The following is a 12,037-nucleotide window of genomic DNA, read 5'->3' as shown; positions in this document are numbered from 1 at the left end:
AGGGCAGGCCCTGAGCTGGGTCCTACGGCCTAAAACACCCCTGAATCAGGAAGATACAGTCCCCACCTCATAAGTGGGACAGAGACGGGGATGGAGAGCTGGAGTGGAAGGTAGGCACCTGTGACTGAATGTGACAGGTGCTATTTGAAGGGAAGCCTACAATGCCATTGGAAGCCCCAGGAGGAGGATCCAGCTCAGACTTGGGCAAGGGGGTGGGGATCAGGTAAGGTTTCCTGATGCTCCCACTGAGTCCTGAAGGATAAGGGAAGTATGCTAGGCCTGGGGGAGAGGGACCACCCTCCCCCCCACCCCAAACACACACACACACACACACTCCCAGCAGAGAAAAGACCAAGTGCAAAGACACAGGGATGAGAAGTGAAGCCTCAGGATACCTGTTTAGGCTTGGTCCTGAGGGTGATGGGAAGTGAAGGGTTTTCAGCCAAGGCATATATTTTAGAAAGTTCCATTGGCTGCAAACTAAAGAACAGATTGGAGGGGGGGATAGTCTAAGGCAGAGAGATAAATTTGGTTGTTGTTGCAGAAATTGAGTGATGACGACAGTGTCAACTAGGGAAGAGGCAGTTGGGGAGGAGGAAGGGGGATTCAAGGAGGTAAGACTGAGGGCACCGGTGGTTGACCAGGTGGGGTGAAAGGGATGGTGATGAAGGAGGGGGGAGAACGTTCCAGACTTCTGCATCTAGGTAGTTGGGGTTGCCTGCCTCTCAGTGAAGGGGAAGTGGAAAACCAGATGGTATAATTTCTGGAGAAATAGAAAGAGATACTGTACTTTGTGCTATGCCTAGTTTCACAATTTCCCACTTTCAAATAGGGTATGTCTCCAGATACAATTTCATTTAATCCTTTGTAGGGTGAAGAGGAAGGCGGGATGCGAGCATTCAGCACTGGCATGCTCTTTCAAATACTGTGTCTAATGCTTTTTATAGCAAACACTACCAGACTATTAAAAGCACCCTGCGCCTTCCTGGCCTGCTTTGCTGCAACTGGGCGGTGGGGGCTAAAGAGAAAGCATATACCACCCAACTTTTTCAAGGCCTCTTTTTCAACATCAAAAGAAATCCTGGGCACCCACACCGTGTGGTGGTACTTTTACTATCTGCCGACTGAGAGAATACATCACAAAAGCCTCTCTGAATTCTGTAGTGCTTCCAAGATTTGATATTTTACTAATCATTTCATTCATTCATGTGAGACATTACTGATTTGCTCTACAGGCAAAAATTGCTACAGGTTTGTTTTCTCAGACTCGCTGGCAGAACCAGTTTCCCTGGGGCCTCTGATATCAGGACTGATCCCAGGCCTAGAATCTGTATCACCTAAAGCTCCCCCTCTCCTCTGCCACTTGATAAGGATCAGGGTTCTCGGCCTCATCACTGTGACATTTGAGGCTGGATTATTCTTTGCTGTAGGACCATCCAGAGTGCTGTAGGGTTTTTAGCAGCATCCTGGTCTCTGCCTCATTACATGCCAGTAGCACCCTCCCTACCCTCCAGGTTGTAAACACCCAAAAATGTCTCCAGACATGGCCAAATGTCTTCTGGGGGGAGAAGGAGCCAACTGTCCCTGGTTGAGAACCACCGATCTCAAAGAAATCAAAGAATTCTGCTACATCTCTGAGACCAGCACGTGCTTGCCGCTTTCAAATAAAATCAGGACAGTGGACTCTTACCTGTCTTCACCAGGAGCTTACTGGACATTTGACACTCCAGGTTGGATGCCATTTTGCCGGTTGTGACCATGGCAGTCGACGCAGCATCTATATTTTCTGCCGGCAAAGGTGGCAACCGGGTGGCCCTTACCGGGGCAGTAACGGATGTCAAGGCTGCTGTGATTGTCAGTGGGCGTGTGGTGGATGCCTTCGGCATGTCTGGGTTGGTGGGGTTTGGGAGGCCTGTGTGCATGGCTTGTGGTTTCCTGGGGAGGTGTGTTGTGGACAACAGGCCAGAGGCGGCGCCCGTGGTCCCTTGCATGGCTGTGTGAGCACTCCCGGTGTGTGCCGTTCTTGAAAACATGTAGGTTGGTGTGAATGAGAAGGCCGGAGGCACTGCCCCCGGTGTCGTCCTTGGGCCAGGTGCTGCGTTGTTTGTGACATTTTTAGCTAGGGCAGTGGTCCAACTGCTCTTGACTAATCCCGAGGCCATGGCCGAAGCCCTGCTGCCAGTGCCCTTGGCAACCAGGGCTGCAGACAGCGCCGGTGGACTTGATTTCCCCAGTAACAACGTAGCTGCTGATGCTGCTGTTGGTTCCGCCTTGGACGACACTGAGGGGTCTACTGCAAAGAGAAAAAACAAAGTCTGTCATTGGCCCACAGTACACATGTCACTTGGTGTGGTGATGAATGGATGCAACATGTGAGTTTGCTGAGGTGAAAAGTCTCTGCTCTGGGATTTAGGCAAAACAGCTCTAGGTTCATTAAGTCAATTACCCATAATGAGAATGCCACTGACAGAAACCTGTGATTGGTGGGGGGAAGGGTGGTGTGGAAAGAAATTTGTGGTTGGTAATAAGGACATTTAAGTTCTTAATACAGATTTTCCTCACCTTACAATGGGATTATGTCTCAATAAACCCATCATAAGTTGAAAATATCATAAATCAAAAATGCACATAATATACTTAACCTCCCAAACATCCTAGCTTAGCCCAGCCCACCTTAACCATGCTCACAACACTTACTTTAGCCTACAGTTGGGGAAAATCATCTAACACAAGCCTATTTTATAATAAAGTGTTGACTCACTTGGGTAATTTATTGAATACTGTGCTAAAAGACAGAATAGTTGTATGGGTGTAGGATGGTTGTAATCGTATCATTGTTGACCATGATCTCGTGGCTCACTGGGAGGTCTGACTCACTGCCCTGCCCATCAACACCAGAGAGGATTGTACCACTTATTGTTAGCCTGGGAAAAGATCCAAATTCAAAATTCAAAGTATGATTTTTACCGAATGCTTTTGCACCATTATAAAGTTGAAAAATGGCAAGTCAAACCATTGTAAGTTGGAGACTGTACTTTCAAAAGAATCAAGTCAGCAGAGGATCAAGGGCACAACTATCTGGGGCTGCTAACTCATTCATCATCCCAATAGTGTGTGTCTGCTCCTTCTAAGCAAAACTGGGTATCTGTGTTGAACTTGAAGATGCTTGTCCACAGAAACAGTCATACCAATTTTGGGAGTACGGGGAAACAAACTACCTGCATGAGTGGCTGCACCTGTCCATTTCCCAGGGTGCTGAGAAGCCAGCAGCACTGTGGATGGGGCCCTGGTCGATAGAGGAGGAGATTCAGCAGTAGAATGGTACCTCAAGATACTCTGGAATGGTGTGGAAACACTTATCACAGGAGATGGGTAGATGTCACCGGAAATTGGGAGAACTGAATCCGTTTTATCTGAAAGTATTTCCTGCAAGCTAGCTGTGGAAGTCAGACTTGGAGAAGCTGGTGAAAGAGCATGTGTTGAATGCGCAGGCAGCTGTAGATGGGGATGAGACACAGCATGTTGGCTTGTGGATGGGTAATCTTCAATCTCAGCTGTTTGAAAATCTCTGGAATAGTTGTTATTGGTTATTGACAAGAAGTCTGTATGGTTTCCAACCATGGTGACCTCTGACTGTTGAATAGGTTGGTTGGTGCTTATACCAAGGACTGGACGCTGAATGTTAGAGCCTTCTGCAGTCACTAAATGCCCAGCAGTTTCTCTGAAATCTGAAGATCTTATTGTACTGGCAGCTGAAGTTGAACCACTGGGAGGAGTAGCTGAAGCTGAATCAGTTTCCCAACTGGTGGAGTTAATTGTGTGCCCATTTAAATAATAATTTGTTTGCTGCAGCAAGCCAGATATCATCGGCTCTGTGGAGAGAGATCCAGTTTCTGCTGAAAGAGAACTCCAGAAAACATCTGTGGTTGCTGGCTTTTTCACATGTCTCGTTGTTGAGAAATCATAGACCTCAGTGGATGAGGGAAATGCTGTCACCTGTTGGGAAGTTGAAACTGGCAACTGAGAATGGTCCATCACAGCTGCATAAGTCTCTGGCTTGATGTCAGACAAGCTAGGGGATGGGGACATAGTCTGGGTGCTTTGTGGAGAGGGGATGGAAGGTAGAGGTAATTCTGAAGGAAGGAGGTTTGTTCTTAGAGTTGTGATGAAAAAAGATGAAATATGATCCAGGCTAGAATCAGAGGTGAACCCATTTACAGTGTGATGACCTGGAATCTCTTTACTTGGAAGGATCTGGAGATCAACTGTCAAATTTGCCTTTTCGTTTTTCTTTAAAACAGCTGTCACACTATCTTCTTTCTGCAGGGGAAATGCCCAGGTGGTGGAAAGAAGATTGGGAAATTTGCTGGAGAAGGGGAAGTCTGTAGCCGCTGTCGGAGGGGATCCACCGCTGCCCTCTTTTTGAGGAGTTGGCATTTTGGGCATGGTGGAAGGAGAGGCATGGTTCTGTGCCAACTGGAGAAAGATGGGTGCAGAAGGAAAGTCTGCTGCTGTGCTGTTGGATGTCCCAGAAAGGATGGCTTGCCCTCTGCGGGCTGTGGTGAGAGGCAGAGGAGAAGGCACCAAAGAGGACGATGTGTGTTTTGCTACAAGGAGGAGCCCTTCAGAATTCTCTGGAGCCCCTGACAAATGCAGTGGGTTAGCGGTGTCATTTGCGGTAGCAAGGGCTATCTTTCTGCTGGTTGTTTCCACTGCCACTGATTCTGCAGTCTGTAAAAGTGAAGACACAGCCTCCTGGGTCACTGCTGCGGCCACCACACTCTTAGAAATCGGCAAAGACACCCCACCATGCACTCCATCAGCCACCTCAGCTTCAACCGGTTGTGTGGATGTACGACTTGAAGCCACTTCCAACACTGACCATGAGGAAGTTCCATCTGGAAGCTGAAGAAGACTTCCAGGCACTAGGGGTGGAGGAGACAGATGGGACAGTTCTGCCACAGAGCTCAAAAACTCAGGTGTGGGGGAGCCTGCTGTGTGAGGACCCTCTGTGGGGGGCAGCTCAGGATGCCGCATTGTTGAGTATCCAAAAAGACCTAGATGAGGGATGCCTATCAAATCCTGGGCATTTTTGGACAGAGTGTGGTTCATTTCCCCGGCAAATGGGTGTGGGGAATTAGCTATGCTCTCACTTGAAAAGGAGCCAGTTGGAGCTGTTTGGGGAAACAAAGGCACTTTGGTGGGTCGTTCGGCTGGCTTGGAAAAGATGATGGAATGAGGTGAGTCAGGAGCCAATGAAGAGGATGGATGTGGAGGGAGAAACGAAAGAATGTCTGGTCTTGGGGAATGTTGTGGTGAAATGGAAGGAGTCCCTACCCCGACTGGCTGAGATGGGATAGTGGACAATGAGGGGAGCATGCTGGTGTGAGGCAAACCTGACACGGAGGCTGCGTCTTTTCCCCCTTGAGGTCTTGGTGGGACGAGAGACTCGGTGGAATCCTTGGAATGCTCAAGGGAGGCGCTATGTCCACTTCCTTGGTAAAGGGAAGAAGAGAAGTCCCCGTGAGCCCTGGCTCTGCGGTGTGTCTTGGGCGGAGGCGTTCGGGCAAACTGCAGCACGCTAGTGTTGTCAGGGGAGGGTGCCAGCACATTCCTGATTCTGGCCACTGCCGAGGAAGACGGGACTTCTGAGAAAGGCCATGTTGGTGAAATCGGTAACAATTTCCCATGAGGAAATGACTCCGAGGTTGGGCTGACTGTTATCTGCAGATTGTCTGTTCCTGTCAAACGAAATACCACACAGTCAGGCATCAGATGATCATCTAGTGCCTGCTGTGGTATGTTGTGGAGAGAAGGGGTGGGCAAGACAGGCACCACTGGGATCTCACAGAGCTTCCACCCCAGCACAGAAGACTTGTTAAACATATTTAGACAATAAGGTTAAGTAATGACACATATGCAAATACTACAGCTAACCTACAGGGCTGGGCTGAGAGCCACAGTCTCTGATGAAATGATACCTAAGCAAAGATACCGAAGACACCTGTGTATCTTAAATCTTTTTCTCTACCACCAATGAGGGCTGGACTGGGAAACTCACAATCTAGAAAATCAAAGATGAATGTAACTACCTGCCAAGGCCAATGACACCAAAATAAACCTCATCAGAGAACCCAAAAGGCAAAATGAAAGGACCGTGAATCTTGATGCAAATGTGTGTTCAGGACCCTAAGTCATCTCCAGCAGAATAACGAGGTTGCTTGTGTTTGGGAAGGATGGCAGCAGTGGCATCTTTCTTTCTGAAAGTAAAACTACTCGCATTCACCCTAGAACTAGAGACACCTCACAAGACCCAGTGTCACTACAAGCACCTACAGAGAAAGCAGACTATTAGCACCCACATTTCCTGTGTGAACCTGCAGGCAGAAAGGCAAGGAGAGAGGGCACAAGATGGTTAGCTTCACAGGAAAGGAGGCAAGGACACAACTGATCAGAAAGCTGGAAATATCATGCTAGGGAAGAGAAACAACATCCTGCTTGATGATGCTCTGATCCCCTTTTCCATGGTTCTGCAGTACTGATGGTGCTGATGACCCCAGAGATGGCTAAGCACCCTTAAGTCATATTTTAAGTTAAAAATAAAAAAAGAAAGAACAGGTACTTCTAGAGCTTTCTCCATTATTGGCTAAAAAATGTTAGCCAGAACATTTGACAGAAACAAACGAGCCCAGGGGAGCTGAAGTTAGAAAATCTGGTTTGTAGTAGAGCGGGGTGAGGTGGGGAGGTGAGGGTGGATGATGTACAGGAGCAAATCTGTGTTTCAGAACAAGCATTCTGGCTACAGAATAAAGAATAGAACAGACTGGAAAGGGGTGGGAACAGATGACAACAGAGACCAGAAGAAAACTCCCCGAAGTAGTGTAGGCATGGGGTGACTGGACAGTTGTAAAAAGGAGTTGAGCCATAGTGGAAGACTGAAATAGATCATCCTCTATGATCCCTTTCAATTCTCATAGTTCAGGATAATGTAGTCCTTTAAATATGTTTGTGTTTGCATATGTGTTTTTTTAAAGCATTTACTCTTTTTATTTTTTAATATTTATTCTTGACAGAGAGATAGAGGATAAGTTGGGGAGGGGCAGAAAGGGAGGGAGACACAGAAACCAAAGCAGGTTCCAGGTTCTGAGCTGCCAGCACAGAGTTCGACACAGGGCTTGAACCCACGAACTGTGAGATCATGACCTGAGCCAAAGTCAGACGCTTAACCGACTGAGCCACCCAGGTGCCCCTGTATATGTGTTTTTTAATGGCTGCAAATTCTCCTATATGCCTCCCATTGAGAGGTGAGGTCTATGTCCCCACCTGAAGCTGAGTGGGCTTGAGACTGTTCAACCAAGGCAGAAGCATTGCCATATGACTTCCAAGGCTACCATCACAAAAGGCCAGGCAGCTTTCACTTGGCCTCTTGGAAGGCTTGCTCTCCATATGCTCCCTCACTCTCCCTCCTAGAACCAGTCACCACTCTGTGAACAGCCCAAAACCACATGGAAAGGCCATGTGTAAGTACTCCAGTCAATAGTCTTAGGTGAGCTAAGCTTCCCAGTCATCCCTGCCCAGGCACAAGACATGTGAATGAAGAAGCCTCCAGATAATTCTAGTCCCTAAACACTTGAGTCACCCTGTTTCAGTCTTCCCTACTGAGTCCCCAGGAATCATGAACAGAGACAAGGCATCCTCAGTTTGCTGTCTGGATTCCTGAAACCATTAGCATTACAAAATGGTTGTTATTTTACAACATGAAGCTAGGGGTGGTTTGCTGTGCAGCAATAATAACTGAAACAATACAGGATTGTGTCCCTCATTCCTGGGAAGCGAATCTCTACAGCTTTAATTAGCTAAGGATTCAGAAGCCAAAACACAGTTAAGCACTCTTTATTTCAATGAAAGTTGCTTTTGCTTTATACACAAGATTTTAAAATTATGTCGCTTTTGCTTTATACACAAGATTTAAAAATTATGTATATGCTAATAAATAAAATATGTCTGTAATAATTAATGTTGTATCAGGAAGGAATGGAAAGGGAAGAGAAAATTTTGAGGGGCAAATGAGAGGTAGATTTATTAAGAAGGGAAAAGTACATTAGGAGAAGTAGGGCAAAACCAAATTTTAAAAAAGGCAGTGAAGTAGAAGTTTGACATAGGTTAGATATAAGAGTGTGTTGGACACACTCTACAGTATTCCCATGATCCCTGTCTCTTGGTGGTCATGCCTTTGTGTAACTCATCTTGAGTATGAGCAGAGCAGAGCCTGTGAGTTACTTCTAACCACTATAATATGGCAAAGGTGATGGGATACCCACTTGTGTTTATATAATCTAAGACTCGGTCTTGCTGGCAGACTTGCTGTCCTTGATGGCCTGATGAATTAAGAGGTCATACTGGGAAAACCCATGCGGCAAAGGATTGTGGGTAGCTTCTAGAACTGCAGGCAGTCTCCAGGAACTCTGAGCAGCCTTTTGGAGCTGAGGATGGCCTCCCACTGATGGCCAGCAAGAAGCCAGGGCCTTCCAGATGGAAGCCACAAGGAAATTAATTCTGCCAGCAACCTGAGTGAACTTGGAAGTAGATCGTTCTCCAGTGAAGCTTCCAGATGAGAACACAGCCCCGCTGATACCACAATGGCGGCCTTATAAGACCTTGTGTAGAGGATCCAAAGAAGCTGTGCCCATGGGAAATGGGAAATAACAAATTCATGTTGTTTTGAGCCAGGAAGTTTGTGGTAATCTGTTACACAGAAATAAAAAACTAACCGAGGTAGAGAGTAGGGGGCTGTGGAATGGGCATATAAGAAGAGATGCAGCATGAGGTACCATGACTAAAGAGTAGCAGAAAGGATGGTGAGAGGGTACCATTAAGACAGTAAAAAAGAAGCCCAAGTCAGTATGTTTGTTTGGAATTTCACAGAGAAGCTGTGAAATAAAAATTCAAACATAGTATCTGGGACTCAGAGGAAGTTATTTGAAGAGAATACTGGGCTTTGCAAGAGTAGAAACAAAGCCACATCAGCAAATAGCAGCAGACACAGTGGAATGTTGCTACGAAACAGGTTGGACTCTTCTGTTTAAATCCCATTTTTCAAGGAAAAAAAAAAAAGAAGGCACCTTCCAATCAAATTACTGAATTCTTTTTTTTCTCAATGAAATCCTACTAACTCTCCAATCCACCCCTCTCTGTATTCCAAAACTGTTAACTTTTTCTACTTAGAATGATATGAACTATTCTTTGCTGACAAATACGGTAATGATCTTCAAAAAAATGCACAAAAAGCAATCATATATCCCACATACAAGAGAGGGAGATGAAAGATAGTGGTGTTTCCCTGCACAAGCTCCTGAATAGCTATCCTTTGTGAATATCCTAAGCATCACTCATTCTTCTTTTTTCATTTTTTAATGCTTATTTTTATTTTTGAGAGAGAGAAAGCATGAATGGGGGAAGGGCAGAGAGAGAGGGAGACACAGAATCCAAAGCAGGCTCCAGGCTCTGAGCTGTTAGCAAAGAGCCTGACATAGGGCTTGAACCCATGAACCGTGAGATCATGACCTGAGCCGAAGTCAGACACTCAACCGACTGAGCCATCCAGGTGCCCCCAAATATCACTCATTCTAGGGACAAGCCAACAATTACCTTCTCTTTGGATAGTGTATCCCACCAAGGGACTAGTAACCTAAAGAAATTTAAAGGGAAGTAGCTTAAATGATAAGAGACTTAAGGAGGCTCTGGCTGAAGATAGATGGGGAACAGAGATGGATTTAAGTTGGAAATAAGTGAAAGCAAGCTAAAGACCCTCAAAATAATGAAAAGTTAAAATGAGTCATTTCTTCCCTTCCCAAGGAGACATGAACCCCATTCCATAGACAATTGACACACACATTTTAAACTAGGTTGGTTTGTGCCATGCTTAGATAAAAGCATGGTTTTCAAAGCTTCAGGAAAGCAAACAGTCATTCCTGTAAGAATATCAGACTGAATAATAATTGGCACAGGGGCACCTGGGTGGCTCAGCTGGTTAAGCGTCTGACTCTTAGTTTTGGCTCAGGTCATGATCTCACACTTTGTGGGATCAAGCCCCACTTCAGGCTCTGCAGTGACTATGAAGAGCCTACTTGGGATTCTCTCTCTCCCTCTCTCTGACCTTCTTGAACATTCTCTATATTTATATTTATATAAATAAATATTCTCCAGTCAAATTCAAAGGGCCTCCCAATGCGGCCCTGAATCGCTTCCTAGTTTCCTCAAACTACTCCTGTAACACCGTCATAATCAGTCTTTTTCCACTCAGTGCTTCCTTCCTTTGACTGCTGGAGACACTGAGAAGGAAGCCTTCCCCCATTGGCCTAGCTATAGGCATGACCCATTTCCAACCAGGGTCATGAAGCCATCCACTTTGTCCTGCTCACTGCCTGCCAGCCCATTTTCTTAACTGCAACACTCAACGAAAAGCAAACCTGATCAACAGCAGCTCTTGAATAGAAGAAACTAAGACAACCAGCTAATAAACATCAGTAAGTATCCCAAACCCTTCCTCTTTATATTTCAGAGAGAAATACCTGCAGCTTTCTATTAGGCCTCAGAGTCAGATGGCTTGGATTCAAATCCTACTGCTCCATTTGCTAGCTGTGTGACCCTGGACAAGCTACTTAACCTTATTGTGCCTCTCCCTCATTTGTAAAATGGGGACTATTACAGTACCTACGTCAAGGTACCTACATTACCATGAAATTGTTTTAGGTGTTAAAATGAGGTGATACATGTGAAGTCTTTAGAACAGTGCCTGGCACACAGTACTATTATTGGTATTGCTGTCATTGTCAATACTTGTTCAGCCCAGGGTGCATGGATGCACTCAGAGGCTTCCTCCGAGGCCCCAAATGCTAGTCAAAACTCAGAAATGTCTTGCTGATCACATACTGCCACAATCCCACACATCTGTGGAACCCCTTACAGTTTACAGCATCTTTTCATTCCCTCATCCCACCTTGTTCCTCACAGTACCTGTGAGGTAGAGGATAAAGGTCATCATCCCCATTTTACAGGTGAGCAAACCATTGCCCAGGGAGGTTAAATGCCGGCGTGGCCAAGGTCACACGGAGAGTTACCCCATGGCTGAGTATGACTCAACTCCTCTGATTTCAGATCCAAGGCTCTCTGCTCCTCCATCTCCAGGTCCAGGGTGGGCTACATCCTCCTAGAGGGACCCCAGCAGACAGGAGCCCACATGGTCATTGTCCCTGTGAGTTTGACGATGAGTCTCTCTGGTGCTGCTTCAGCAGACATTATTGAGCACAGCTCTAAATCACTGAGACCTCGCTTCCCAGAAGGTCAAAAGAGATGAACCAAGCATCATTTCCATGTTGAAGCATCCACCTCAAATCCACACTTCTGAAGTTTGGCACCTAGGACATTCTTCCTAATGTGATTTCTCCTGGGGCTTTTTCAATATGCCAGTTAAACAGAATCAAATTGCCACTCCTTGAAGTGATGCCAGCAAATAGAAGGTTCTGTTTACTGCCTCAACAGAAGCTTTTTAACTTTCAAAGCTGTTTCACAGCTATTTTCTTAAAAAAAAAAAAGTTTATTGCTTTCGAATCTTTTGTGAAACAGATTTAAAAATAAAACTGATTCCCCCCATCATAATACATTTGCTCTTTCATTTTCTAAAACCTCACTTTGTGTAATCAGTACAGAAAATTTGGAAAAGATGGAAAAGTTGAAGGAAAAGAATCCCATGTGTCCCTCAGCCACCTCCCCATGCATGTCCCGCCACATCAAGGAAACCACAATTCACACTGTGGTGAATAGTTCTTTCAGGTTTCATTCTTGGAAGAGCTTTGGTTTATGTGCTTTTCAGACCTGTGGTTGTACTTCACATCTAACTTTTTTTTTGCACCTCTGGTCTTTTAACATTGTTTTAAAGCATTTTTTCATACTGGATAAGGCTGAAAATTGTTCCCATTAAGACATGGTATTATAATTTGTTTAACTGCCCTCCAACTATTAAGATACAGGTTATTCA

The 12,037-nt window shown here is 45.7% G+C and overlaps 1 protein-coding gene across 4 annotated transcripts in view; it reads right to left on the bottom strand.

The window, feature by feature from the left end:
• The window catches only part of KIAA1549L (KIAA1549 like), a 269,578-nt gene that overhangs the window by 114,263 nt on the left and 143,278 nt on the right, over positions 1-12,037 (bottom strand). For 3 of the 4 annotated variants that reach the window (XM_043580905.1, XM_043580904.1, XM_043580901.1), the window contains exons 2-3: positions 3,219-5,741; positions 1,691-2,293 (exon numbers count right to left, since the gene is read on the bottom strand). In XM_043580905.1, coding sequence (XP_043436840.1) covers positions 1,691-2,293; positions 3,219-5,741 — 3,126 coding nt within the window. The remainder of the gene's footprint in view (positions 1-1,690; positions 2,294-3,218; positions 5,742-12,037) is intronic. The other variant, XM_043580903.1, reaches the window with a different exon arrangement.

The sequence above is a fragment of the Prionailurus bengalensis genome, chromosome D1 (genome assembly GCF_016509475.1).
Source record: "Prionailurus bengalensis isolate Pbe53 chromosome D1, Fcat_Pben_1.1_paternal_pri, whole genome shotgun sequence".
Taxonomy (NCBI): Eukaryota; Metazoa; Chordata; class Mammalia; order Carnivora; family Felidae; genus Prionailurus; species Prionailurus bengalensis.
The sequence above is the reverse complement of the archived record's forward strand: the minus strand, read 5'-3'. Positions and strand labels throughout refer to the sequence as shown.